Source organism: Lasiosphaeria miniovina (genome assembly GCF_030549165.1).
Source record: "Lasiosphaeria miniovina strain SMH2392-1A chromosome Unknown B0T26scaffold_2, whole genome shotgun sequence".
Classification (NCBI taxonomy): domain Eukaryota; kingdom Fungi; phylum Ascomycota; class Sordariomycetes; order Sordariales; family Lasiosphaeriaceae; genus Lasiosphaeria; species Lasiosphaeria miniovina.
In genome coordinates, this window is record NW_026848221.1 from 5,485,209 (window position 1) to 5,512,944 (window position 27,736).

Genomic DNA, 27,736 nt, shown 5'->3' on the forward strand with positions numbered 1-27,736 from the left:
ACTCTGCACTCAACGGAATTGAAATACAGAAATGTGCATGTAAATGGATAAGGGAGAGCCATGTACGGGTTTGGTTCCTCTCTTGATGAACGACAATAATAGTTTTATTCGTAAGATAGGTATCACACTTTAATTGTCTCGTCCTATGCCCAAGTCTAGTTGCATTGGTATCTCATATGTAGCTCATCTATCGCCGCACTGAGATTGCCTCTATGGGGTATAATATATCTATACGTGGGTACACAGGAGCACAACGACCATCCTACCTAGCACAAGTTCTCGCAATATGTCTCTTGCACCCCGTCAAAGTGCCCCCTCACCCATCTTCTCGTCCCTTGCTTTCCTCCTCGCTTTCCTATTGCCCTGCTGCGCCGCCAGCAGCTCGCGCCTCTCCTTCTTCCGGGCGGCCTTGTCCATGCTGCCGATGATCTTCTTCTCGGCGGCGCTGCAGGGGTATTTCTCTGCCGCGGCTGCCTCGTCCTCGGCGGTCCACTCACGCGGGAGCACGGCAAAGACGAGGTACGACGTGTGCGTTTTGATCTCGGCCTCGCCGCGCGCCACGAGACGGCCGTCCATCCACGAAGGTATCGAGGAGGAAGCGGGTGACGATGCGTCGCCATTCGTCGGTGCTTCTGCGGCCGCGACGGCGGCTTTATCGTCCTCATCCTCGTCCATATCGTCCACATCCCCACCAGCAGCAGCCGAGCCGCCAGCACCGCCCTTTGGCCGCGAATGCTCTCGAAACCGGTCCTCAATCTCGGCCAGCCGCGCTATGGCCTCGTCTACGTCTCGCGCCGAGTTGTTGACGCCCCTGTCGATGGCAAGGTTCAGGCCGACGCGGTCGCGCGCCGTATGCAACTTCCGGTGGGCGATCTCGACCATCTCGATGTCGACCCAGCCCAGCCGCCGCATGGCCGAGACCGTCTTGGTGACTTGCTCAATGCAGGGCGAGAATGTGCATACGTAGGCGCTCCGCTTTGGGTTCAGCACAGATACCCACGGGGCTTCGTCGCCGCCACTGCTGCTGTGTTGAACTTCTGCGGCGCCGGTAGCGCCCGCTACTGACTGGGCTGGCCTCCGCCGTGACAGGTGGTGCAGCGCGTCCCACGGCGCGGGGAGGTCGAGGAATATGGCGTCGGCCTCGGGGCTCTTGCCGTCGAGCAGGAAGCCATCCTTGTATACGTCCCGGTGCGTCAGATGCACAATCTCCTCCAGGCCGTGCTCGGAAAGCTCTACGCTCATCTTGTGATAACGCTGCTCGTGGTACTCGAAGCTGATGACCTTGCCCTTTCGCGGGGATGTCGCTGTGGAGTATCCATTGTAGACGGCACGGGCGGCCGCATGGGTAAAGCTGCCGCTCCCGGCGCCGGCCTCAATTATGACGGCGCCCGGCCTCGCGCGTAGCCGGTGCAAGATGTAGCTGTAGTCGGGGGTGTAGACGACCTGGGTGCGGTGGGGCAGGCTCATGGTCCATATCTCGGGGATCGGGGGCAGGATGTGGATGAAACCGCTCGTGTCGGCCACGGCTTTCTTAATGGCATTGGAGACGGCGGGGCCATGCGCGTCGCGCGCCTCGACCTCGTGGCCATTGTCATTGTCGTTCTCGTTTTCGTTGGGGCTCGCCACATCCCGACCTGCGTCTTCATCCAGCTGCCGCTTCCTCTTACGACCTCGAGAACCCGTGTCGACTTTGGAGGCCCGGATCTGCGAGCCCCAGGGGACGCCGATCATGGTGGAGTGAGGGAAAGAGCCATAGCGCGTGTTGACGACGGCGCCCTCGGCGTAGCCGTCGTGCTCATCGTCGGGCGACTTCAGGTACACAGGCTGGAGGTTATCGCGGGACAGCTGCAGGATGGCGAGAGAATTCACTTTGGTGAGCGGGCCTGGCTCAAGAAATGGAGACACCTCTGGCATAGCCTTCGGGTCTATGGCTCTCGTCATGGCGGGGCGGCTTGGAGCTGAATGGGATCGTGTGGCGATATTGACAATCAAGGCTGTCGGCGGCTGAGATTCTTCAACAACACGCAGAAAATGAATTACGGGCCGAGACTGCTCGTCGGCTGGGCTTCAATTTTTTTTTCCGAGTGGGGGGACCTAGCAGCATTGGGCGGTTTGGCTTGTGCAACCTCCCCGCCTGCCATCATGTCTTGGCAGAGAGACAAGCTTTCGCCAAGCCTGCGGGGCCGTTGATCTGGGTCCAGGGCTTCAAGGAAGGGGACTTTAGGGGAGCTCTAATCTAAACCTGAGCCTCTGAGGCCCTCACTCATCAACCTTCCAATCGACGACCCCTCGTCGCCCCTCACCGTTCAGCCGCCTGTCCGGTCATAGGAGCGGCAAAGAAAAGCCTCATATGCAGTAAAGCTGCTCTTCGCAATCCACAGCGGCTACCTGTCCCTTACATTCTCCAGTCATGGCCGGCCTCGTCCCCACAAGAGACTCGGATTGGGTTGATAGCGTGTTCGAGGAAGAGGGGAATTGCCCGGCGCTTTTCAGCTACCCCTCCATCTCAAAGATAATCTATGCCTGAACGAGGGCGGTGACGCGTAACCCCCTCTAAGAGGCCGTCTGGCGAATCGCATCCATGTATGTCTGTCCTGCGCTGAGCCATTGCGAAACAGGGTCCCGCCGTCTATTAGGTTGTCATAGGGCACGCGGTGGCGGGGCGGCAGTCACGTCACAGAGGCATTGCTATGTGACTTGGACCTGAAACATGCCAGCGGGCTTTTTCTCTCTTTCATGTTCATGGTGGTGGTGCTAAGTGAGATACGTATTATTGTCCCGTCTCGTCCCATGTTAGCCAGAGCCAGCACCCAATGCATTGCACAAAGTTGGTGATGTTGCTGGCTTCGGACTAAGGAATGTCAGCCACCCCTCAATCTCGCATCAACGCCTATGCTATGGCCGGTCTTGCTCCCGTGCTGCTGCGGTGTGTGGAGGAGGTGGCGGGGAGCTTGCCGTTGGTTGCAGAAGGGCGGTTTGACGGTAGTTTGAAGGCGGCAGACTGCTCTGCGGACGGCCGAAAGGCATGAAATAGAGAAGAGAGCTATGGGTGCCGCAGCATGAGACACAAAACCGGTCTCCGTTTCTTATTTTAGCTATCTAAGCTATCCATTGGAAGAAGTGCGAGTGGCCATCTTGGTCTCTCTGCATATGACGTGACAGCATGCACGCTAGGGGAGGAGGGAGGGTCAGGTCGGAGGGTAGGATGGAGAAAAGGGGCAGGTGGGGGAGGGCCAGTTTGGTCCCGCCTAGCTGTCCGCTAGCCCCAGACCAGACCAGACAAGCTGGGTATAAATCACCTCAGGCCCCCTCTCCAAACGGAGCTCATGTCCTTATTCTACAAGCCAACGACAATTATCACAGCTCTCACTTCCTCAATATTTATAAACCTTTAGCTCATCCACATCTAACCACGACTCAAAATGGGTTTCTTCGACTTTAGTAAGCTCGGCTACCTATGCCTCTGAAACGTCCCCCTATTGCACCACCGCCTCCTCCTCCTCCTCCTCCTCCTCCTCCTCCTTCTCCTCCTTCACCGCCACAACCACCACTACCCAGGCCTTCTTGCTTACACCCACATCCTTAAAACAGATGAGGCCAAAGACGCGCGCGACCAGGTCTACTCGGACGATTACCCAGAGGACCACCAATCCAAGTTCTCGCACGAGCTCGTCGGGGGCGCTGCTGCCTTCGAAGCCATGCACCTGTGGGAGAAGAAGCAGCGTGAGGAGGGCAACAACGTCTCCCACGGCTTCGCCAAGGAGGCTCTTGCGGGCCTGGCCGGAGCTGAGGCCGACAAGCTGTTCGAGACCAAGGGGCTGGACTTTATCGACCGCGAGAAGGCCAAGCACCAGGCTAAGCGCCAGGTTGAGCAGCTGTACGATAACCAGTACGGCGACCGTGACCAGTATAGCCCGTGAGTTTTTTTCCCTTGCCTAGCCTCTCTAGCTATCTCTCGAGCTATATTGAGGGATGTTGGACCCTCTGCCGGAGGCGCAGATGAGCTGGTAACGCAGGGGCAACACAAACATTTGATGCTGACTGTCTGCCGTGTTTGCGATGGCAGTGACTATGATGCCCACGAGACCATGCAGGGCAACTACCAAGGCGGATACTAATATGTTCCGCCATGCCTGTTCCCCTATTAGCTGGTTGGGGGTTTCCAACCTGAAGGACAGGAATGCGTGCATCAAGGGCCGAGGAGCAAAACCCTAAATCGGAAACATGCTTCTTTCATGGCTATCTCGTGTGTCTGCAGAAGGGGTATAAGCTAGGCCGGTCCGAATACCATAGAAGAACAATGATATTATGCTTCTCCTATGACCTGTCTGTCCGATGGCCAACTAATATGAAGTGACAAGGGCCAATCTCAAGATCCAAGACAACGAAAACAAAGACATGTGCTGAGCCCCCCAAACGTGATATTTCGAACAAGAGGTCGAACAAGAGGAGTAAAGCCTCTGATATCGCCGCGCTAGATTGATAAAGCAGAATATAGAACAGCTAAGGATTCCGCCCAGGAGTAGTATCAAGATAAAAAATACAAATGACAATTACGGAAATGAAATATGTAACAAAGGGAAGAGAAGAGAAGAGAAAAGAGGGAGAGAGTGAAAGAAAGAAAGAAAGAAAGAAAAAAAGAAAGAAAGAAAGAAAGAAAGAAAGAAAGAAAGAAAGAAAGAAGAGAGGTACAAAGTAAATACAAGCGAGACGACGACGTAATTTCACAGCGGATGGTCCCACGGCGCTGGAGTCGTCGTCTCCAGCAGCACGTCCTTGAGCCAGCCCCTGACTCGCTTCTTGGTGTCGATCTTCAGCTCCTTCTCCGACTTGAGCTTGTTGTGCAACCGTTTCGCCTGGGCAGTCGCGTCCGCGTGCGCTTTCGCCGTCTGCGCCGCCTTGGTCCTTTTGCTGTCATTCTTGGTGGCGGCAGTCGTGGTCGCGGTGGTGGTGACTGCAGCACTCTTCTTGGACTTGGCCATGGATTTCGCCATGGAGTCGGCCATGGACTTGGGCTTTGGCGATTTGTGGTTGGCTATTGGCGGTTTGGATAGAGATTGGTCAGTCTTCTTCTGTTGTTGTTGCTGGTGTTGCTGCTGCTGAGCGTTTTTCCCCTGCAGGGGCAGCGACGCCAACGATAGCAGCATCGGTCGTCTGGCTGCAGGAGCCGCCGGCCTGCTACTGCGCGATGAGGGCGGGGGTCGTTTTGGCTTCTTGCTGGGTGGAGAGGCGAGTACAATCTTGGCCATAATAGCTGCCGGCCCAGTTATCATTGGGCGTGGACTGCGCAGTGCGTGCCCGCTGCTCTCTTCGGCGGCAAGCTTGGTGCTCGTTGTCCTAGCAGCAGATGAATTTGAGCCGTCCACGTCGGTTGGCATACCGGTGGAGGTCGTGATGATGGTGGGCCATGAGTTTGTTGGAGAGTCCGAGCCATGGACTTCTTTTGGTGTTGTTGGCATGACAGCAGAGACGGCGGCCGTGGCTGTTGTTGAGGGCGCTGCCAGTAGCCGGGGAGGTTTATACTGCGACGATTTCCTCTTCACACTTGCAGAGGAATCACCTTCTCGGTACTGATAGCCCCAGGTACCTGTCAAGTTGTCAGTATTGGCTAATGGAGAGAGAGGGTAAGAAAGGTCGAGTCGACGTACCGTTTGGTGTTTGTCTGGCTCTCCAAAAGTACTTCTTATCACCACTCTCAGCCCACTCAGACCATGGTCCAAGTGTCATCGCGTCTGAATTATCCAGGGCCGTGGCCGGCAACAACATGGCAGGATGTTCTTTTGGCCCCTCAGATACAGTTGCCATCTTCGAGCGGCGGCGACGCTTGGCGTTGCTATATGCGGTAGATGGCTCGGCCTTCTCGCGAGCAATGCTGGTTGTTGGGGCAGGACTTCTGAAGGAAAACCACGAAAAATCTCGACCGGGGCTCTCAGAGGTATAGAAATCGCGCTTAGTTGAAGGCATGACGTGAAGGCCCTAAGCAATATAGTCTAAAGGCAGGATTATACGGAATAGACTGGGCAAACAGTGAAGTGTTTCCAACCGAGAGCGGCACAAAGCTGCAAAATATTTCACACAAGGCTGTCTCGTCTCCTTGTTACTCGTGAAAGGTAGCAACTGTTAAAGTCCAATATGAATAAATATATTTTGGACATTAAAACATCACAGATAAGTGTAGAAGGGTCCCAAGGTTGATAATGTGCCTGGTAGAAGTGGGTGGGAAGAGAAGAGAAAACCCACATTCGGCCTCGGGGCAGCGATGCCGGTCTGCCTTATATCAGGAGAAAGCATGCAATGCAATGCAACGATGGGAGATTTTATCAAAAAGCAAAACCCAAACAAACAGCCCGATACGCCAGGAGACGTCTGCATAAGCAGTGGCGATGTCAGACTCACTGGGACTGAGGGCCTCGAGTTGCACCGCCGATTCCAATCAAGGAGCGCGGATTGTCCTTTTAATGCAGTCTCACAAGCGGTCAATGATGGTATCCGTCTGTCCAAAGAACAAAAGACGACAGGCTCTTATGAAGCCTTAAAACGAGAGGCCTTTGCACGCCGTCACAAAACTGGGCCTATCAGGAGTGCCGGCGGCGTGCGTGTGGTTCGTGGGACTTTGCTGCCCAACGCATTTCCGACAGCGCAGATTTGACGAGGCAATAACGTGAGCTGGGCGGAGTGGCTTGGCAAGTGGCTTCCGCAGAATTCCACACATGACCGCCAGCCGGACAAACCAGACACGGTCGTCCGTCCGTCGAGATGCCTTGTGGTAGAATGCCAGGCCCGCTTCCGAAGGTCTCGGTAGCCGGCGTTGGCCTTGCCCGTGTCCCGTGAAGGCCTCTCCATCCCGATACGATGCCTCGTCAAGCGGCTACCGTACACGGCAGTAGCATGCCTCTGTGGCAAAATACTGGGAATATTGGTCATCCATCGAAATGGCCTCAACGACTCTGGAGGCGCTCGCTCGGGCAATTGAACGCCACGAAACCGACGCGTCTTGAGGCACAGCCGACACGTGAGTCACGTTGTTCAAATACTGGTTGCGTGGGCAAATTAAGTGGAATAATGAACAAAAGCATCGTGTATTTTTGTTTCTTTTTCTTCTCTTTTTTTTTTTTAGGTGATGAAGTAGTGAGGATAAGATCAGCCGATGGATTTGTTGGAGTCTTTTCAGCCGCTGAAGTGCACTGAGCAACAACAAACTTGGAGACAGCCGCACGGAAAAACGGCTGCTGGAAGCTCCGGCCAGTTGGACACCCGTAGTAGGTGGGTACGGACGTACGGGCCCACCTACGGACCCACCTGCCCACGCGGGCGCGTCTCAATTACCTTAACCCTGGACCACTTACCTGAGCCTCCGAGCCGCATCGCGAATCTCAGCATCTTCAAACCCGCATCACCAAGACATTACCAAAGACAAGAGTCGCCGATTCCACAGCCAACACATCCTGCACCACAGCAAAGATGACTTCCACTATTGGCATCCCGATCAAGCTCCTCAACGAGGCTCAGGTATGTAATTTCTTTTGTTTCCCTCTCATCTCCTTCCCGTTGGTGCTCTAGCCCGCCCCTGCTGCCCTCCAACCCTCAGTCCGCCAGTCACCCGCCAAAACTAACGTCGCGTTCAAATTTTATAGGGCCACATCGTCACTCTCGAGATCACGTCGGGCCAGACCTACCGCGGAAAGCTCATTGAAGGTAAGAGAGCCAAGGACACGCACGCCGCGCCTACGCAACGCCAGGCTACCCAGAAGCTTGCTTCACATCCTCTTCCCAGCTCTTTCTCTGTCTCTACCCCTCCTCATATTCTGTGAGGCACACGTCGGCTAACCACATGTCTTTTTTTTTCCCTCGGGGTACCAGCTGAGGATAACATGAACGTCCAGCTCAAGGACATCACGGTCACGGCCCGCGACGGACGCGTCAGCCATCTGGAGCAGGTCTACATCCGTGGCAGCCACGTGCGCTTCTTTATTGTGCCTGACATGCTGAGGTACGAAATTCTCTCTATGGTCGTAAACCGTGTTACAAGAGGTGTTGCATGGGAGAACCACAGAAACATTCAAGCCCGCAAGCCGCGGGGAAAGGCCCCCACGTCCAAGTAGACGGGGGGACGAGTAGCCCGGGGGACGCTGGCGAGGTGCCGACAGGACAACCATCGCTAACACATAATAGAAACGCGCCAATGTTTAAGAGTCGCAATGTGCGTGGCAGAGGTGTTGGGCTGGCCAGAGGCAGAGCAACCGTTAGCAGAGCCCGGGCTGGTGGACGGGGCGGTGGCCCGGCACGTTAAATTGAAAATCGAAAAGGAAAAACACTGGGGAACACTGGGCGGCGTTTGTCTATTTGGTGATCCCGGGATGAAAAAAAAAGTAAAAAAAAAGTACGAAAACACGTTTGGCGTTTGGGGAATGGGTACCAGAAAAGTCACCATATTTGACTTGCGTGGGAAATCGGTTTTGATTCTATACCCAAATACTAAATACAAGCTGATGCCTTGAGACGAGATGTGCATGAAGACTGCGTGAAGACTGCTAACGATGCTGGCACTTCACGTAGAATAGGACTAACTGTAGAGCTAAACAAGGACGTGTGCTAACAAACGGAGTGCGGAAGGCAAGTAAAGCCAGAACGTGACATATGAGAACAAAACATCCTGCTTGCCTGTTTTTCTACAAATATTTACAGCATTATACATTTTATGAATGGTGTCCCTGTCCCTATTTACAGCACGCAGACCGAGCGAGCCCTCGGGGCCGGGAATGTACAGTATAATATATTACATGAGACGAAAGAGTGCCTGCCCACTTACTTTAACCGAGCGAGCGCGCCTTCCGCCCTTTGGATGATATCCTTGGCCCTCCGAAGCTCCCCGAGAAGCTCAACCCCGTCGCCCTGCGACTTGGTTGCCCGGTCCAATACCTCGGCGATGCTGGCCTCGGAGGCGCGGACGGCCTTGCGGCCTTCCTCCCGCACCTCTCCCTCCCAGAAATCCCGGGCAGCATCCCACTGCTTCTGCAGGCGCCTCAAGCTCCAGACGATTCCCAGGGCCGTAATGGCGCCGCACTCGTACGCTCCCAATGCCGACAGATACGAGAGGCCCGCCAGGGCAGTGGCCAGGGTCGACGTGGCCAGAGACTGCAGCACAAGCTTCTGCGCCAGTGCCTGCAGCGCTGGAACCGTCGTTTCCTGGAGATAGTTCCTTGTAAATGGAATGTGCTGAGGCCATTTTGCTTCGGACCCGGCCAGAGCTCGTTCGTGATTCCCGCGACCTGTTGTGGACAGCGCCAACACTGGGCCCGGGTATACAGGATGATCCAAGTCGCCCTCGGTGACCCCAGCCTCTCTTACGCGGCCGGCGAGATATATGATGGTCCTTTCAGCACCCGGGAGAAACCGTAAAGCAAGCATCTCCGACGACAATATGCTTACGTCGTCGGCCCGCCAGAATAGCTTCCACCACCCTAGTTTCTCCCATGCCCGGTCGGCGAAGGCAACCTCAAGCTGTTGTTCCAGTTCCTCATGGGATGCTTGGGCCCATTCTGATAGCGCAAGGTTGAGGCGCGCGAGAGCCTGGGGGGTGATGTTCCCCGTCGTCGACTCGGATAGATTGCGGGCCTCCTCTGCTTGGATTGCAGCCCCGGCGTTCTGTAGCAGAGAGCTTATTAAGTGGCGGACCGGGCCCTTTGTGGCTGCCTCACCACTTGGTAAGACATTTGTTGTGAGCCACTCGCGGATTTGCCCTATGTTCGACTCGGACCAAAGAGTCTGGAATTCCATCGCATTACCAACACTAGCTCGCAACAGTTGAAGGCCCTCGTTACCAGCATCAACGTTGATCCCGGTAACGGGGCAACCGGATAGGTCATCTGCGCTAAGCTGCTTGAAGTTCACTGCACAGGTGATTATGTCTCTGTCTTCGAGAAGGGGATGCGAAAGCAGGGATGCCGCTCCCAAGACACCATCCCCAACCAACAGCACCATGTGGACAGGTGCTGCGATATGAGTAGGGTGACTTGAGGTAGGTGTTGCTACGTCCACTGTGGGCACGAGGAAAGCATCCTCAAGTGCCAGCGGGTCGCTCAGTTGTGCTGCCGCCGTAAGCGAATCGGCCCTCGTTATGACTATTTCGAGATTACTCTTGTCCATAGCGGGCGACGAGACGCTCAACTCGGGCATTGCGTGACCTTTTGCTGTGGCCAGTATTTCGCTGGAATCTTGTCGAGACGCTGCCGCCCCCGCCGCGCCGACGCGAATTATGAGAGGTTGCGACACGTCATGGGCCTCCAGTTGTGCTTCCCAGTCCGCCGCAGGTTTTAGGGGATCCGCCAGTACGAGACTGAGGAGCTTCTTTGCTGTGCGTCCCGATTCAGAGCCATTGGACAGAGCCAGAATAGCGACGCGTATCGACTCGTGTCCGGGTTGTTGCGTGAGGTTCCGCAGCGCCAATTGGACGCGCGCAAGGTTGACATAGTTGGGCGCATGCGACTGCAAGTCTCGTAGCGCGCTCTCGAGCTCCTGGCGAGGATCGGATAAGATGGCTGTCTCTGCAGGTGTAGAAGAGACAGCGGTGGTGGCCGACTGGCGGCGTCGCTGGGTGCCGAGCGTTGGCAACGGTTTCCTCCTCGACGGAATCCAAGCTGCTGCGGGCGCAGGACGCCTAGAGAAAGAGCAAAAGAGACAAACGGAAGCCGACGAAGATGGCGATGCGGCCCGTCCAAGAACGTGGCTTTGAGCCAGCACCCATCTCAGCCCCAGCGCGGTCGGCATTTTGGCGGATTTCTGGCGCGCCACCAAAGCTCCCCGTCGGTCAAGATGGAGAGAGATGGAGTTGAATCTCGATTTGGATCATGCCCGGAGCTTTTTTGCCGCAAACGGATAGGTTTTTAGCATGGACGCAGGGGTGCACAGGGGCTCCAGCTGGATGTTTAGGCCTGCTCCACCCCCACGGGGAGCGGCTTCCGTTCCAGCTTGACCCAACCCCGCCACGAGGCCGAGAGAGCCGACACAGCACGTCCACATCGTCACCACCCTCACGCAAACAGCCGCCGTTTCACGTGCTTATACAATATCGCGAACCTCAGCCTACGATAATACAACCTTATCTGGGAATTGGCCAATTTGAGAAACTTGCGGCCCCTCTAAAACCTCTGTTAACTATTTGTTTGTTTGCTGCCGACCATCTTGAGGAGCGAAACCCTCCATCTACTCTACTAAGTCGGCCCATTGCGACCTACCTACCTACGAGAGTCCAGTTCCCCGACGACGTCGCCGCCGTAACCGCAGGAGAGAGACCCGGCACTACCGCTGCTCACCATGGCGCAATCGACCGCGCACCGTCGGCTGCTGCAGGAGTACCGGGCGCTGACCAACAATCCGCCCGAGGGCATCACGGCGGGGCCGGTATCCGAGGACGACCTGCTGTACTGGGAGGCGCTGATACAGGGTCCCGACGGGACGCCGTTCGAGGGCGGCATCTTCCCCGCCGAGCTGCGCTTCCCAAGGGACTACCCGCTGGCGCCGCCGACCATGAAGTTTCTGGGCGAGGTGTGGCACCCAAATGGTTCGTTCGTTCCCAATACGCAATGCGCAATACCTTTCAGTCGCCCCGACGTAACAATACCCATGTCCCATCAAACAACAATGAAAAGAGCAAGCAAGCCGCGCAACAGACTTGCTGACATTTACAAACCCAAACCGCAGTGTACCCTAGTGGCGTGGTATGCATCTCAATCCTGCATCCGCCAGGTGACGACCCGAACCACTATGAGCATGCGTCAGAGCGCTGGTCGCCGATCCAGTCCGTCGAGAAGATACTGATCTCGGTCATGAGCATGCTGGCGGAGCCCAACGACGAGAGTCCTGCCAACGTCGAGGCCGCCAAGATGTGGCGAGAGCGACGAGACGAGTACGAGAAGAAGGTGCGCGATGGCGTGCGGCGCATGCTTGGTCTTTGAGGGCCTCACTTCTGAAGTGAATATTTGCAGTCTGTCTCTCTTTTGGCTGGCGGTGGAGTAGGCGCGCTCTCTTTATGGGAATCGTAGGGACAAAAGAGCGAGAAATCATGATGATATCCTACGTAGCCCAATATTCAGAGAGACGGGGAGACACAGCAAGGGGGGCTATCTGAGGTTTTATTATTATTCTGTGGTTTGTATGCATGGTAGGGTATTTAGCGACGATTATTCAAAATAAAACTAAATGTATAATTTTATCTTAATTTGTTTTAGCCTTGGTCTGTATGATAGGCCCAGAGACGACAATATTTTGTTTCGTTTTTTGAGCATCCTCAGATTCGTAGAATAGTCGAAATCGACCGGCCCATTTCGCCTCAATGACATCATAGGCCATTTTCCGACTTGAACTTGTCCCACGCTTCGTTGAGCGTGCTAAAGACGGTGCTGGCGATCATGCGGACTTCTGTGCTTGAGTCTTGCGCGATCTTTAGGACGAATTGTCAGATGAGGAATTCAAAGAGCTCGGATACAAGGGGGGGGTGGGGCGAGGTTGGGGATTCCCCATTGCAGCTTACTTTATCAGGATGCGTCTTTGCAATGGCCTTCATATAGATGATTTTCACCTTGCTGGCCACGATAAGCTCATGGAGTCCCACCTTCTTCCATCCGCTCCCTTCCCAGAGAATATTATCGAGGCTACTCAACAGGGCCCGGAGGTTATCCCGCTTGCCATCTCTCCAGGTGGCGATTTTCGCATCAACCTGGTCCACAAGCGCAAATTTCTCGATGCCCTCTTGTTTGGTAGCTTCTTCGGCTTTACGCAAATCCAAGACTGCTTGTGAATCGCCACTTCTCTTTGTCGCCGCTGCCCTTGGACGTGGCGCGGCAGCAGGACGTCGAGGCGGGGGTCGCGCCGCTGGCTTTGGAGCAAGGGCTTTTTGGCAACGTTGGCGACCGGCGATAGCCGTGGGACCTCCGAGTCCCGATTCGACACACATTTGCCAGACAGTTCCTGCGTCGGCCCACTTCTCTATCTGCTCCAAGGCTTCCGCCTTGCGTGTTAGGGCCTTGCCGTAAAGCTCACGCATGTCTCGCTTCTCGTTGTCAGCGCCATAAAGTTCTATATGCTCGCCTTCACCCTTGCCCGGTCCAATAAGTCGGAGAGCGGAGTCAGCGTCCTCTACCGCCTGCCTAGGTTCTCCGGTTTTGAGAGCGGTCAGAGATCGGTTGCAAAGAAGTAGAATTGCCAAAGGGTGAGTTTGCGGGATGTCGCCAAGAGAGAAAGTGTACGACGCATGGGCTGCAGCAAAGTCGCCGCGTTTAAAATGCGCAGTGCCCTCGAGGCGGTGTTTTGTTGAGCTTTGCAGCGCGATTGCTGAGACATTGGGTATTTCGCGAGGGGGAGGCGCGGCAGGCCTTGGATTTGGAAGAGGGGACTGTCGAACATTTGGGCTCGGAGCGGGAGAAGACTTGATCGAGCGAGAAGGGAGGGAAGGGAAAGATGGGGTGGGGGACTGCGGTTTGGGAGATTCGGTCGAGCCAAATAACAAATCTGGCTCCGACTCTGGCGACCACCTTGGCTCTGGCGGCGGTTGCGGAGTCGTCTTCTTCCTCCGTGCAGGACTCACGTAGGCCTGCATCGTCTGTTCCTCAACCGCCTGCTTGCTAAGCCGGGATCGCGGGTCTAGAGATGATGGACGGGGAGCCTGCTGCCACTTTGGCGCCAAATTTCCTTGCTCTCTCCGCGTGTTTGGTAGAGCTGGCGATAAGTCGCGTGGCGGGTAGTCCTTAGGCGACCGTTCCTCTGAGCCAGCATTCCCAACCCTTCGCTCTGGTCGCCCACCTAATTCCAATAGCATAGCTTCGTCGGTAACTTCAGCTTGCTGTCGCTCGCTCCGTCCCCCGGTACGATCTTGCTGGGTCGACCGCATCCATTTCGGTTGGCTTGGATCGCTATCTTGTTGAAACTCGGAAACTGCTTTCTGGACCTTTTTTTGACTAGTTTTCCAGAGGGTGTTTGCGGTCTTCAAAAAGGTTGAACCAACGGCAGCAGCAGTCTTCGTAAAGTCGCTGTCAACGGAAGCGGGGGACCGATTGTCTCTGCTTCTCGACCCATCGCTTTGGAGCCCATCCCTTGCCCAGGCCGGGCCGCCATTCCGAGGCTGACTCGAGGCTCGCTCGCCACCGCTATTTTTGTTTTGGTCCCCTGAACCTTTTTGACCCTTTGCCTTCTCTTTTGCTTGTCTATGGGCATCGTCAAGCAGCCAATTCACTGCAGCTTGAACATTGAGTCCCGCGCCGCTTTCGGTTAGGCCTCGCCGAGCATTCTCGGGGGTAAAGCCATAGTCGACGAGTTGGGCGACAGCGTTATCAAAGGGGTCGTTGGGTGTAGCCGCTGGCTCGACTTCGGAATCTGAAGACGAGTCCTCAATGGCCTTGCCTGGTTCTGGCTGTTTAGAAAACGATGGCCCTGCCTGTCTCCTGACCTGGTCTACAGGTTTACCCAAATCGCCTAAGAGATCGTCATCGTCACTCAGGGGTGGAGCAGGAGATGCGGCGGCCGTGGTCTTGAGCTGACTCAGGCCAAACGGATCATCATCGTCATCAACAAAGTTACCAGTAGCCGAAGCTATTGGCCCGGCCCAGGCTTGAGAGTTGCTCAAGTTGAGGGTGGGTGCGTTTGCTGGTGAAGGGGTGTGTGAAGCCGCTGGCGGAGGGTAGTAGCTAGAATTGTCAACTTTCGTCTTGGAGTTAAACGCCGCAAATAAGTCCTCGTCCGACTCTGCTGGCTTCCCATTTCGGGCGGCAGGAATGCTCGCTATGACGGCCGGCGGTGCCCCGGGAGAAGGTGTCCTGAGTGATGCCGATTGACCTTGGCCAAGAGAATCCCAGAATTGGCCATCCCCATATTGCGCGCGCACCTGCTTGCATTTTTCCTCCTCCTTTCTGCGCTTCTCGGCCTCCAATCGCTCTTGTTGTTCTCGAAGAGAAAGCTTGGCGCCCGACTTGGTCGAAGAAAAAGTAACGAGATTGCTGAAACTGTCCTGCGCCGGCTTGGCGGTGGATGGCGGCTTGAAAGCAGTATTTCCGGAGCCCTGTGTTGACAGAGGCGTGTTGCGCCCCGAGGCAAAGGGCGTTGGGGTTGAGCGCAGGGCAGGGTAGAAGCTATTCGAAGGGATCGGCGACGGCGACTGCCCAGCGTTTCCAGTCTTGGCTGCGCTTTCAGGCTTAGGTGCGGACCAGCTCAGGCCCGACAAGTCATCCATGGTAAAAGCATAGAGGAACAAAGAAAGGACAAGCTAACAAGAATGATTCCCGCCAGTCATCAAATCGTTTGCATGGGTCTCGTGAGCATGGCGTTTGAGTTGATATTGACAGCTGGGGTAATTATTGGGCGCCGCACATGTCCATGTCCTGCGCGTCGCGGGGAATGTGTGGTGGCTGAAGTCTGGGCTCTGGAAGTGTGGCGTGAATAGGAGACGGGTCAGTGCGGAGCAGCCACCGTCACAACCCCACGCCGACACTTCCCCGCTGGAGCGAAGCGGATCCCTTTGAATTGGATGCCAAGCCATGGGTCATCTGAAGAATCGACCCGCATGAATTTCGAAACAAAACTGCACAAAGCACATCCTTGAATGACAAGAAGGCGAAGCATTTTCAGGTATGCACAGAACCTAACTACACCATACCCAGCCAGGGTAGCCATTCCAGTTTGCTGTGGCAGTGCCTTTTTTTTCTTTCTACGTATTTACCTTAGTACTTCGTATACGGAGTCCGTTTCGCTTGGACGTCAATTCTTACTCCGCTTTCCCCTCATCCCACCTCAACCCCCTGTCGCATCCAAGGCCAAGCGGTCTCTGTCGACATGGAAGATGACGGGCAGACCTGTAACCGTGATGCAGGGCTCGGAGCAATCCGTAGTGTGGCGCTTTACACTCCACGAGTCCACGGCGATCGAAATGTAGCCGTTAGCTGAGGGTAGATTTATATATATATATTCTTGCCCGCTATTGCAACGGCTCAGACATGCAAACCTATTCATATATATACTACGGTGTTGATAGTGAGATGAGGATGAATCTAGAGGCTAGAGCCATCCTCACAAGCTACGAAACCCAATGTCACTCGTTCTGGTGAAGCGCTAACGACCTGTTTGAGGGACTCGCTTCCGTAGATAAGTGCGATAGACAATCCACCTCGGACAACGTCGGTGACCTGGAGGGATGCAGGTTCCTGTAGTCTGAGCGGTTCCTGGGGAACAGAAAACCGAAAGGGTCCAAAATTGAATTCTGATTGGGTCTTCCGGGCGTTTGTCGTCGGCTAAAAACCCGGTGGCTCGAGCAAACCTGCCTATGAAACGCGTTTCAGGCACAGGGATTGGTGCTCTTCTCTGCGTGTGGCTGCTTGGCCGTTCCCCCTGGCATTTAAATGGAGGCCCCGCTCTCGCATCTGCAGCGACAGTGCAGAGGCAGCCACTGCCGACAGTATTCTGCAAGCACTTACGCTATACCTTAGATCCCGAGACAGCCCAGTGTTTCTGGTAGATCCGAGTCAATCGCAATGCGAACACGCACCAATTATTGCCCATATCATGAAGGATCTCGTGCGGGAAATCCGCCAACGTAGGCGGAGGGTTCTATTGACAGCACCACATGACATGGTCTCAGGGGCGAAAGAAATAAAAGGAAAGAACTACGTGTCGATCGACGCTGTCGTGAACAGGGAGTCCAATGGGACAAGGACTAAAGTTGTTTAGTGCTATCTGTCGTACGTCGCCAAATCGAGATGAAGGCCCCGAATGGGATCATGATTGCGTCGGGAAGTGGTTTGCCAAACCTAAATCTGCTCCTCATGCCAAACTAGGCACGTCCTGAGCCTATCTTCCAGCGGTTACCCAGTGTCGGAAACAGCCGGCCCTCTGCCTCTCGTCCCGTCCACATATGATACGACGCTGCGGATGCAAGGTACGGCATTCGTACTCTACGCTGTTGTGCCTCCACGAAGGGGAGGTAGACTTCTTCTTGATCCTCATGATGCCGCAAGCCCGCTCCACCCTTTTCACCGCGATCGCCAACATCAACCGGGAACATTTGGCAGAATATTTATGCAGCAGCAAAAAAGGCCTGGGCCGTCAAAGACGATCGACAGAGTGCGCAGAGTGGCAAACGGGCACTCGGGTAGAGTGGCTGGCACTTTAAGGTCGTGGTAGGAATGGCTGTGGATTTAAGCAGGTGCCCGCGGCCCCGCTTCTTTTCTTTAGCCCAGGCACAAGCCCCCGGGGCAACGTTGAGTGATCCCTGTGGCGCACCCTTAATCACTTCGTTAAGGCTCCCCAATGCTGTCAGGGGTGCAACCAGCCAATCAGAAGCGCTGATCCGGTCGCTGTAGTCCCTGTTCGGGAAAGAACCCCCCCTTAGACCAGGGGTAAGCCCCCCTGCCAAGTCTACCTCGCAGTCCCCTTGGGCCGCCTAAAAACGGGATATCTTCACCACATGTTTTACCTTCCCCTCTTAGGCGCTCCCTTCTCTCTCTCACCTTCTTGTGCGCCCTGTTTGCCCTTCACCTCCCCAGTCACTCTTTTTCACTCTCCATCCTTTTGGTGATATTTATTGGCCTTTTGTGCGTCCATTCTCTTCGACTTCGGTCCATTCAATTGACAACGTCGACGTCGTCCTTCATTCATTAAACAGGGGAGAGAGGAAGGGAAAGAAAAAAAGAAGAAAGTGTTGACCGCACGTTCGTTTCTTGAATTCGGAGCTCGCCGTTAGACGACCTCCGCCGGCCTTGATATTATTTGTGCCCATCAGCTTCCCGTCGGCTTCCCGCCATCCCCCGGCTGAGAAACCCGAGCCCAAGCTTTTTATTCGACTTCGTCTTTGTGCTCGGAGCCTGGTGTATCCGTTGTCTTCGGCATTCCGATCGGCAAAGATTTGATCTCGCGGGCGACTATTGCAAGCAAGCGAACGAAATTGGCAGTCAAGTTCCTTAGGCATTGGATATACGACGAGCCTGTTTGTCTGTCGACTCGTGCTGCCGGCCAGGATTGCCAGCTGCTCGAGTTCGAAACAGCGGGAGATACGACAACAGTGCAAAGGGCCGTCTGATCTTGAAGCACCTTTCTCATATCTGCCTCACTTCCATCCGATCGAGTTCGCCTTTGTCGTGGGTGCCGTTTCCTGCCCCTCGTACGAGATTGACCTGGGAGGAGTCCGTGGTGCCTGGTATTGTGTCGAATGACCCCATCGGCCAATTTTGGAGGTGAACCGGCGCGCTATTGTTCCCCTCGACCCGGCACACTTCCTGCGCGAGGATAACTCGTCGAAACGTCACAATCAAAATCGACTGCACTTGCGGCTTCTCGAAACTCCAACCCACCCCACTTTCTCGCCAACTCGACCCCCGAGTCTGGGCAAGGAAACAAATCGTCCGACCTCTTCGCACCTTCTTCCCCCCGCTCGCCACTCGTCAACTCACGCGGCATCTACCTTACCTACGTAGCCTGCCGCACCCTCCCGCTCACCCCCACTTCCCCTTCTTTCTATATCTTCATCAGCCTGTCCTTTTCAAAACATCCGCCATGAGAATTAGTGTCTACTTGGCGGTCCTGGCCGCCGTGAGCGGTGCGACGGCCTTTTGGCGCATGGAATGCCACGGCCGTCTTGGTATTGCCCGCATTGATCCTCTGATCTCGCCTGGCGAGGTTGCACAGCACGCGCATTCCATTCACGGGTCCTCGGGTAAGATCATACCATACTGTCTCGGGGAGGGCCCACAGGCTCACTTCCGCCTATTTTCTCCATGTCGCTAACATAAGAGCGCCTCCATTAGGATTCAGCGAGAGCGCTACCTACCAGAACCTGATAGATGCAGACTGCACTTCTTGTGCCGTCACGCAGGACAAATCTGTCTATTGGCACCCCTCGCTCTACTTCCAGCACGGCAATGGAACCTACGAGTCTGTCGAGCAAGTTGGTGGCATGTTGGCGTAAGTAAATGTGTTTCGAACTCGGGGCAGCAAGATTCTAACATTCACCCAGCTACTACTTCTTATATGGCGACGATGGTAGCAAGAATTCCAGCATCACGGCGTTTCCGAGCGACTTCCGAATGATCGCCGGCAATAGCCTCCGCCGCAGCTACTCAATTGCAGGATACAGCGCCTTTGACGCAGACCCCGAGAAGTCATTCTGGTCCAAGCTTGGTCAGACATCGCAAACCGACCTCGCCCAACGAGCCCTTGGCTTCAACTGCCTCAACTACAATAAGCAACCCGAGGGATCACTTTATCGTCATGTCATGCCTGAGAAGTCCTATCTCGACGCCAATTGCGCCGACGGAGTGCGGTTCGAAATCATGTTTCCTTCATGCTGGAATGGCAAGGATCTCGATACAAAAGATCATAAGTCGCACGTTGCGTACCCGGATCTCGTCATGAACGGAGTTTGCCCTCAAGGATTTGACGTCAAGCTGCCGGGTCTCTTTTACGAAACCATTTGGGCTACAAACGCATTCAATAACGTCGATGGCCAATTTGTGATTGCGAACGGCGATGTTCATGGTATGTGGATACAATCTACGATTAGTTCACGGCCCAACGTATTAACACACTCGCTTTTGCAGGTTTTGGCTACCACGCCGACTTCATGAACGGCTGGAACCCGGACTTCCTCCAAAAAGCCGTTAACACTTGTACTGACGGATCTGGCAAGATCCAGGACTGCCCAATATTCGATATCCAGAGCCTTGAAGACCAGCAGAAGTGCAGTCTGAAAGTGCCCAAAGCGCTCGTCAGCGAAAAGGTCGTGGGTCTTGTTGGCAACTCTCTCCCCGGAGATGTTGCTATCCAGTATGGGCCAGACTCGGCTACGGTTAAGAACCCGGCACTACCAACCACCACTCAGGAGCTACCAACGGTGGGATACTCGGAGGGTGCTCAAGCTACCGGGACCGCCTACCAGCCTGGACAAATATTCAAGGAGTCACCTTCATCCGCCGTCCCATCTCCATCCGTTTCGTTGTCCAAGGTTGCCGCACTTGCACAGGCCACTCCTCCAGTCCCAACCGAAGCCCCTGCCGCCCCGGCTGCTGTGGATGATTCCAAGTACGAGGTTGTTAGGACCGATTACATTACTGTTGGTGATGTAGTGAGTATGATCATTGTCAAGGAGGCGGTCGAGTATGTCACCGTCACAACCACCACGGTGACCGTCACTGGGTCCGCGAAAGCACGTCGCGAGGTCCACATGCACCGGCACGTTGGTCGACACGGGCACAACGGGCGCCACCTATCCTGATAGAGTTGGGTTGAGACGTCGTCCTGCTTCTGTGTACAGCTGGGCTCTCTTTACCCCTCTATGGCGTGCAATGCAAGCATATACGGGGAGGGAGAGAGATAGAGGACTTCATGACCATGTATGCTTCTTTTTTCTTCTTTCCCTGCATCTTGCAGTGGCCCTTTTTATCTGCTTTCCTTTTTCTTTTTCTTTTTTCGATCACGGATCTGAACGAGATTCATATCACAATTGATACCACGGAACTCTATGTGAAAGATTTTGGGGGCACAAGGTTTGGAGGATATTCCCGTTCAGGATCTGTGAGAAGGCCCCCTTTTTACCTGTGGGATGGCGAGACTTGGGATATTTTTCGGGTTTAGCCTTTTCTGCGGCACAGTACCTAGATAGGGAACTGTTGTTATGGCGACCAAAGAAAACAATGGCAGTGTGTGCAAGTGTAGATGTTGCATGCTATGCATTGATTGCAAGCTAGCCAAGGAACTATCATGGGGGAAGGTGTTCTCGGTGTTTTTTTACTCTTTTCCTTTTCGCATAGGAGATACCCTCTGGCGGGTGAGTGCTTAGGGTTCACGGGCATGAACATGTGTATTTTTTACCGTTTTGTGCTGCAGTGGGATAACCTCCGCTGTATTCCCACTCATACATATCCCATGCCAACACCGTTTTTGAACAAGCAGAACAGCACCAAAGTTCTGATTAGCGTTTCTTCTATGCAGTGGTTTTTGCAAACAAATAAAACCTCACAGACAGCAAGCAATAAGCATCTGGCGACGGGTTAAACCTACTAAATGACGATGAGGGTCTTGTGCGTTGGGGGTCTAGAAGGGGAAAAAAAGATTGATAACGCGTGGTGCAATGTCACGCGATATAGGTTGTTTGACAGACTAAAAAACAACAGCAAAGCCAAAAAAAACAATATCGACATCGTCACCTACAGGATTCGAACCTGTGCGTCCGAAGACACGACCTTAGCAGGGTCGCACGTTAACCACTCCGTCAAAGTGACTTGCTTTGTGGATCTTGGTGATTTGATGCAAGTGTGAGCTGTTCCACTGGGTTAATTATGGATCCCCAACGAGTGGAATGGAAAATCATCGCTTGTGTTTGTGTTTGTTTTTGTTCTTTCCTCGTTTGGCCTGGTTTGCAAGTGGGCCGCTGAAAGCCCCTAAACTCAAAACTCAGACCTACGCAGCCGCGGATGCGGCAAAGCAGGCAGAAATAGAGTCATGCGTCTAAAAGTAGCGCTTTGAGAAGATTCAAAGAAGCTCGAGTTATTGGATTGTCTGTGTAAATCTATAAATTTTCAAGGTTCAAGTCTTCCATTAAAAATTTCCATCGTCCTCAGATGCTTGCTTAGGATTCCCTGGCTCGAGTACCAAGTAGTGTGTTCTATCTCTTTTCAGTCCTCCTGGCGAGCCAAGTTCGAGTGCAGCTTGTGCTGCCTCATCAACGACATGCTGAAAAGCGCCACGACGGAAATAGCCAGCGCCGTCAGCCACACGCCGCGAAATGCGGCCATGAAAGACGCCATGACGCCGTCATGCCAACCCTCTGGGAGCCTGGACAGCTCGCCGAGATCGTCGCGGATGCGCGCAATCTCCTCGGCAGCACCAGGCAGATGACCGAAACGGTCCCAGAGCTGCGTCTTGAGGATGTTCTGGTAAACGGCTGAGGCGATGGTGATGCCGACAGTGGCGCCAACGGAGCGGAACGCATACGTGGCCGACGTGATGACGGCCTGGTGGTCATGGTCGACCGCGGCGATGCACGCGAGCAGTGTGACGGTGAGCATACCACCGTAGCCGGCGCCCTGGAGACCCAGCGTGACAAAGGTGATCCAGCCGGCTGAGCTCTCATTCAAGGCCGTCAAAGTAGCGACCCCGGCGGTGAAAACACAGAGAGTGCCGATGCCGAGCCCGACGTACTGGCCAGTGCGCTTCATGACGTAGCCGCACCCGATCGAGGCGAAGGCGACGCCGAGTGGGGCGGCCAGCAGGCGGAGGCCGGCCTGGGTGGCCGAGTAGCCTAAGACCTGCAAATATAGGGGTAGGTAGAACATGGTCACCATAGTGACCATGGTGCACAAAAGGCTGGTGATGCAGGCGGCCAAGATGGTGCGGTGCAGGAGCAATCGCACCGGAATGATTGGCTGCCTAGCACGACTCTCCCACCACACGAATGTGACTAGCATGACAAGAGACAGCGGGATAGAGATGAGGACGAGCGGATCCGTCCAGGGCACCAGGTTACCACCGGCGTTGAGGCCGAGGAGGAGCAGCACCAAGAATGCCACGGTCAAAAATGAGCCGGTGAAGTCGATGCGCGCAAGCAGCGACTTGTTCGAGATCTTTGGGGGCACGTCGACCAAGAAAAAGACAATGACGGCCGAAACGAGTATTATCGGCACCTGGGATAGAAAGGCTAGTCTCCATCCCCACGACGACAGGTCGTTGAGGAGTCCGCCAAGCACGCCGCCGATCATGGCGCCGGATCTACATTTCAGTCAGTTAAGTACCAAGCAGATATGCACTTGAAGACATACCCATAAGCAATATTCCCAATGCCCTGGATGACGCCGCGCTTCCTCAGGGGCACTAGGTCGGAAGCCAAGAAGGAGCTGATGCTCATCAGGCCGCCGCCGCCAATACCGGCGACGACGCGGCCAAAGATGATGGTCTCCTGGTTCTGGGAGAGGCCGCAGATGAGGTTGCCGGCGGCGAACATGACGTTGCTGAAGACGAGCCCCGGGCCGCGGCCAAAGATGTCGGTCAGGCGCCCCGACAGCGGCTGGCAGCTGGCGTTGGCGATCAGGTAGGCCGAGGCGAGCCACGACAGCAGGCTGAGCGAGTGGAACTCGCTCGAGATGGGCGCCGAGAGGGTGGCGATGATGCTGGCGTCGACGGCGCCGAGGAAGACGCCCACGTACGCCGCGCCGAGGGTGATGGCCAGCCGCGTCGTTGATATCTCGTGCGCCAGCACGGTAACCTCGGCCTCGTCGTCGCCGCCGTTGTTGTTGCTGTCGCCGTTGGCACCGCCGATAACGCCATTGGTCCCGCCGTTGGACGGGGGCTTGGCTAGGCCCGTCTGCGACTCACTTGCAAGCAATGGCGTAGTCTCGTCGCTTCTCTCGGGAGCAGCAGAGAACGAAGGTAACACCTGTTGCACTCCAGCCTCAGGAGCTAAAGTCGCCATTATTTCGTGAAATAAGTCCAGGCGGCAAAGCAAGACAAGTTGTATAGATTCGACTCGTTCAAAAAGATGCTTTGTGACTCAAAGCCGAAACACTGAACTGACGGGAAGCTTTGACGGCAAAATGTCTTTGCCTTGCCTTGCAGTGCAATTAGACCTTGGAAAAGGAATAAAAAATCAATTGCTAAGGAAAATGGAAGCCAACAAAGCAGGAAATCGCCAACGCCAACATTGAGCTTATCAACTCTCTCTGCGTCGCCCAGCCTTGCTGACCTAGATAGGTCTAACAACAAAAACTCTGGGCCGTTGGGTTGCAGAAGAAGCCAAAGGGAAGGCAACATCCACTTCAGGTACCTTGTCAATCCCGCTCCCTTCCCCCTGCCTGCCGCGAATCGCGCCATTTTAGTGGTCCAGACGCTAATCCCACAGGGCGGCGACAGCCTACCGGAAAGCCCGGGGGCACCACCGAAAAACGCCAAGGCGGACGGGCTTTCAAGGTTGACCGGACCGGAATGTAACTGTTAGGTGGTTGGTTTGGTTCTTGTACCTATTCAACAACTCGCCGGAGAAATGATTCAATAACACTGAGCGCCATCAGAGGTGTGCCACGTCCATTCTTCTTCTTGTCGCTATTGTCTCTTAGTTGTCGGCTTTCAGCCTTTAACAAGAGATCTTCCTTCCCTAGATACCTTGCCTTCATCTAGAATAGATTTTCAGCTAATGCACAGCATAGACAAGACAAGACCTGATTTATAATCGCCATGGTTTGGTCACGGCTCTGCAGCTGGACTCAAATGCAGCAGTCGTATAGCATTGTGCGTTACGGCAGTTGAAGACGTAGTCTGTAGGTGCACACGGTCCCTAGGCTGATGGATTCCTAGTCTACAAGGACTCGCCACTAGCGCCTCATAACTATTCGTAAATAGGTACATACCTATCATGGGAAAACGTATCCCCAAGCAAAAAAAAGAAAAGAAAGAGGAACCGGGATCCCTAGATCAACTTCCAGGTGCCGTCCGTTTTCTCGATCCTCACCTCCCTGTGCTCGTCGAGGCTCCGCCGGCCCGCCTCGAGGATGGCCGTCGTGGCAATGGTGTTCCTCAACGTCGGGAGGCCCTTAGCGTCCAGGTCGGCCGGCTTCAGCGTGCCGGCGTTGACCGCGCGGCACCCGTCGACGAACTTCTCCATAGACACGTAGCCGTAGCCGCTCTGGCCGTTGAAGTTGCCGTCCTCGTCGGGCGCGTACCGCATGTAGAAGGGGTTGTACCACATCAGCTGGCCGGCGGCGTCGTCGGCCACGTCGTAGCCGCGCTTGGCCTGGTCGATGCGGAGCTCGCCGCCCGAGGCCAGGTAGTGGAAGTACTGGTTGCTGTGCACGCCGGCTCGCTGCGGCGCCGTCCACGACGCCGTGTAGACCCCCGTCGCGTGCTTGCTCGGGTCCGCCGGCTTCTCCCAGTGCACCAGCAGCGAGATGGTGTCCTCGGTGCCCTCGACGCAGCCGAGGCCGGCCGCGGTGCCCGTCGACGCCGACGCCGACACCTTCACCGGGACGTAGCCCAGCTGCGACACCATCGAGTCGCATATGTCGACGTGGTGGCTGTTGAGGTAGTACGAGATGTCCGAGTCGACCCCGGCCCACGCCTTGAAGGTCTCGAGCTGCGACTTGGGCTGCGACATGTAGCTGTAGAAGTAGTTGAAGTCGCCCAGCTTCTTGGCCCTGAACTTTGCGTCCGAGTAGGCGGGGTCGTATCGCTTGTGGTGCTCTATGTAGACGTAGACGCCGTGCTTCTCGGCCGCCTCGAGCAAAGCGACGTGGTGCTCGAGAAGCTTGACGGCGGGCTTGGTGATCATGACGTGGATGCCGCGCTCGATGGCGTAGAGGGCGATGGGGTAGTGGGTTGTGTCTGGCGTGAAGATGGTTATGGCATCTCCGGGGCCGAGCCTGTCAATGGCAGCCCGGAACGCGTCGGGGTCCTTGACGTGGTCGGCCGGGGACGACTCGAACGAGGTGTCGAGATTGTTGTAGGCGAGCGTGATGTTGTTGTGCAGGTGGTCGCCTTGGCCAGCGCGTTAGCAACCGACCTCGGGTCGTATGGGCTGGTGTTTTTTCTCATGGCTCACGGATCGCCGGGAACTTTGTTCCATTGACACCAACCATCCCCAGCTTGCCAACCTTTCCCCTGCGCCTGAGATCAAACATGGAAAGCCCGACAACGCCAACTTTCTTGTCTGAGCCAGACGCTCCGGTGCCGACAAACCCCGTCGTGTACTCCCCCGTGCCGACCTACTCACATACGGCTGATTAGTATTAGGACTCGTTCAATAAGGGTCAATTCTAACATGCCATCAAGACATTGAGCGGCTCCATTCTAGACTTGGCACGTGGTAGGCTACAAGTCGTTTTGTAGCTTCGATGGCGATCGACAGACGGCAACACATGCAGTTTGGGGGGAAGAAGCGAGGAGTAAACCGAGATGTACGTTTGGCTAGCTAGCTATATACGGAGTAGAGACAATCGAGACATGAGATGGCAGCAGGCGGCGGCACTGGCACCGTGTCCGTCCGGGCCGAAGTTAGGAACCGGGTAATATCCACCAATGCGGTGTACCTTGCATGCAACGGCGGAAAATGGCCATGACATAACCTGACCCCGTGCTCGACTCCTCGACCCGTAGTGACAGGTATAAAAGAGGGGACGGATCCAGTGGCACGCGAGCGGGTTTCTATGGAGGTAGAGTATCGAAAAGGAAAGAGGGTTTGGCAGTGGGAGGACCTGGGCTTTTGCTATTCTAAGTCCTGTCGTCTGCTTTGGGGTCTGACATCCAACTTAATTTCCGTACCTCCTCTCGAATTAGGCAAGGAGCCGAACCGGCATATATTGAGGTGCAGCTTTCCAATTCCCCAAAAGCCTTGTTGTTAAATTATTCGCATTGAAACTGCGGTCGGGGGCGAAGCTGAAAATCGATATTAGCACCTACCCTCCCAATTGCCTTAACTACCCGGAATCTTCATGTACAGTTGAGGTGGTAGGTGAGGCAAACTCCATTGGATATTGCAGGCATCGGCGGGCAGCAACTGTCACGGGTCTATGCTGGGCGAGGCCAGCCCCCCACACCAGCCCCGCCCCGCATGGCAGGGCTCTGACAGCAGCATTGACCCCCCTGCTCCAGGGTTCCATCCCGTCGCCCAAAGTTTCCTCTCTGCGACAGCAAAAGTGCCGAGCGGGCAGACGAGAGCGTAGGTTGTTTGTCGCCGTCTCCCATCCATCCATTAATTGGAAAAATAGACGGGCCACAGCCTGGAGGCATCTTTGACACCATCACACGCTCTCTAGCCTCACTATTCAATAACCGAAACCTGCTCGTCTGCTGTAACACTGTAGCACACAACTTTGGCCAAGTTTCGACTCCCGATCCGACGTACAGAAAGACCCGTCACCTATCAACGGCGTACGGAGTATTGCTGAGCGAATCGACTCGAGGTATCCAGTAAGCTAGATGAAAACATGCTAGCGCATGCCTCTGATTGGAGGAAATTAATTTTCCGTCTGCTTTTCTCGCCAGCGCCCTTTCATTACCAACATCACATCGTCGACTTGAAGTCCAGGCTCAACTCCAGTGGTACAGCACACAATCATATTCCCGCTACAGCGTCTACAGCGTCTACAGCCGCTGCCAGCGTGCTCGTTCCCTCGGGGTATTTGTCCTTGATGGGCTATTTTACCCTGTACCCAAAGGAATTCTTCCGCTCGCTGAATTGGAAGCTAGAAGGCCCTCCAGCGGTGAATTAGAGAGCCCCAGTTGACCCTAGGTTGCCCCGGCTGCCTGTCGTCCTACCGCCTTCCCTCTTTACACTTTTGAGCTAGAGTTCCCTTCAGATGGACAAGAGCCCCTCGTTTCTGCCATTGCTCCTCCATACCCTAGACATTCCCTTCCGGACCTCCCCCTCATGCAGCATGCCGCATGCTCTTTCCCCTCGACCTGCTCACCACGCGGGATTCGCGTATAGGTGCACTATCCTGCTTCCAGGGCGTTTTTCTGTATGTTGCTAGCCCCTAGCGACGACTCACAATCCAGCGAGGACAGCCACTCCCATGACTCCCCAAAGACGTGGCCGCTCTAAACACCCCACCTCGAAGCGGGACGCCCTTTTCCCCCTTCCGAAACGGCTCTTCTGCAGATCACCAGATCAACAACCAGGATGTGAACATGTTTGTTTGACTGCTTGGCGGTCCTCGCTGTGCAACGACCCTGCCCTGGCTAGGAGGGCGGTCGGGCTGGTTCCCCACGTTTTCATGGG

At 55.1% G+C, this 27,736-nt stretch overlaps 10 protein-coding genes and 1 non-coding gene across 11 annotated transcripts; 4 read left to right on the forward strand and 7 right to left on the reverse strand.

The window, feature by feature from the left end:
* Nucleotides 1-303: 303 nt before the first annotated feature.
* B0T26DRAFT_636881 (tRNA methyltransferase complex GCD14 subunit-domain-containing protein) lies at nucleotides 304-1,914 on the reverse strand (the record flags this gene model as incomplete). The annotated part of the gene is made up of 2 exons (XM_060436874.1): nucleotides 304-1,018; nucleotides 1,067-1,914. The coding sequence occupies 2 exons, from the start codon at nucleotides 1,912-1,914 to the stop codon at nucleotides 304-306; spliced, it is 1,563 nt and encodes a 520-aa protein (XP_060301228.1).
* Nucleotides 1,915-3,422: 1,508 nt separating this feature from the next.
* Nucleotides 3,423-4,118, forward strand: B0T26DRAFT_748604 (uncharacterized protein; the record flags this gene model as incomplete). The annotated part of the gene is made up of 3 exons (XM_060444984.1): nucleotides 3,423-3,441; nucleotides 3,592-3,916; nucleotides 4,067-4,118. 3 exons carry the CDS (start codon nucleotides 3,423-3,425, stop codon nucleotides 4,116-4,118), a joined length of 396 nt encoding a protein of 131 aa, XP_060301229.1.
* A 606-nt stretch (nucleotides 4,119-4,724) lies between these two features.
* B0T26DRAFT_748605 (uncharacterized protein) lies at nucleotides 4,725-5,964 on the reverse strand (the record flags this gene model as incomplete). Its single annotated transcript, XM_060444985.1, has 2 exons — nucleotides 4,725-5,587; nucleotides 5,649-5,964. The coding sequence occupies 2 exons, from the start codon at nucleotides 5,962-5,964 to the stop codon at nucleotides 4,725-4,727; spliced, it is 1,179 nt and encodes a 392-aa protein (XP_060301230.1).
* Nucleotides 5,965-7,186: 1,222 nt separating this feature from the next.
* B0T26DRAFT_697747 (uncharacterized protein) lies at nucleotides 7,187-8,500 on the forward strand. Its single transcript, XM_060441409.1, has 4 exons — nucleotides 7,187-7,509; nucleotides 7,635-7,695; nucleotides 7,861-7,990; nucleotides 8,173-8,500. The coding sequence occupies exons 1-4, from the start codon at nucleotides 7,462-7,464 to the stop codon at nucleotides 8,288-8,290; spliced, it is 357 nt and encodes a 118-aa protein (XP_060301231.1). The 5' UTR covers nucleotides 7,187-7,461; the 3' UTR covers nucleotides 8,291-8,500.
* Nucleotides 8,443-10,862, reverse strand: B0T26DRAFT_697750 (uncharacterized protein; the record flags this gene model as incomplete). Its single annotated transcript, XM_060441410.1, has 1 exon — nucleotides 8,443-10,862. A coding segment is annotated over exon 1 (1,957 nt), but the record flags the coding sequence as incomplete, so codon positions are not given.
* Nucleotides 10,863-11,313: 451 nt separating this feature from the next.
* Nucleotides 11,314-11,954, forward strand: B0T26DRAFT_738731 (ubiquitin-conjugating enzyme/RWD-like protein; the record flags this gene model as incomplete). Its single annotated transcript, XM_060443625.1, has 2 exons — nucleotides 11,314-11,560; nucleotides 11,701-11,954. The coding sequence occupies 2 exons, from the start codon at nucleotides 11,314-11,316 to the stop codon at nucleotides 11,952-11,954; spliced, it is 501 nt and encodes a 166-aa protein (XP_060301233.1).
* A 383-nt stretch (nucleotides 11,955-12,337) lies between these two features.
* Nucleotides 12,338-15,220, reverse strand: B0T26DRAFT_636835 (uncharacterized protein; the record flags this gene model as incomplete). Its single annotated transcript, XM_060436869.1, has 2 exons — nucleotides 12,338-12,439; nucleotides 12,530-15,220. 2 exons carry the CDS (start codon nucleotides 15,218-15,220, stop codon nucleotides 12,338-12,340), a joined length of 2,793 nt encoding a protein of 930 aa, XP_060301234.1.
* A 3,311-nt stretch (nucleotides 15,221-18,531) lies between these two features.
* Nucleotides 18,532-20,248, forward strand: B0T26DRAFT_672923 (uncharacterized protein; the record flags this gene model as incomplete). Its single annotated transcript, XM_060439527.1, has 4 exons — nucleotides 18,532-18,691; nucleotides 18,783-18,939; nucleotides 18,992-19,512; nucleotides 19,575-20,248. The coding sequence occupies 4 exons, from the start codon at nucleotides 18,532-18,534 to the stop codon at nucleotides 20,246-20,248; spliced, it is 1,512 nt and encodes a 503-aa protein (XP_060301235.1).
* Nucleotides 20,249-21,173: 925 nt separating this feature from the next.
* B0T26DRAFT_t69 lies at nucleotides 21,174-21,254 on the reverse strand. Its single transcript has one exon. It is a non-coding gene; the product is annotated as a tRNA-Ser (tRNA).
* A 393-nt stretch (nucleotides 21,255-21,647) lies between these two features.
* B0T26DRAFT_637397 (major facilitator superfamily domain-containing protein) lies at nucleotides 21,648-23,440 on the reverse strand (the record flags this gene model as incomplete). The annotated part of the gene is made up of 2 exons (XM_060436923.1): nucleotides 21,648-22,740; nucleotides 22,791-23,440. The coding sequence occupies 2 exons, from the start codon at nucleotides 23,438-23,440 to the stop codon at nucleotides 21,648-21,650; spliced, it is 1,743 nt and encodes a 580-aa protein (XP_060301236.1).
* A 990-nt stretch (nucleotides 23,441-24,430) lies between these two features.
* B0T26DRAFT_738743 (uncharacterized protein) lies at nucleotides 24,431-25,805 on the reverse strand (the record flags this gene model as incomplete). Its single annotated transcript, XM_060443626.1, has 3 exons — nucleotides 24,431-25,494; nucleotides 25,559-25,721; nucleotides 25,782-25,805. 3 exons carry the CDS (start codon nucleotides 25,803-25,805, stop codon nucleotides 24,431-24,433), a joined length of 1,251 nt encoding a protein of 416 aa, XP_060301237.1.
* Nucleotides 25,806-27,736: the final 1,931 nt, after the last annotated feature.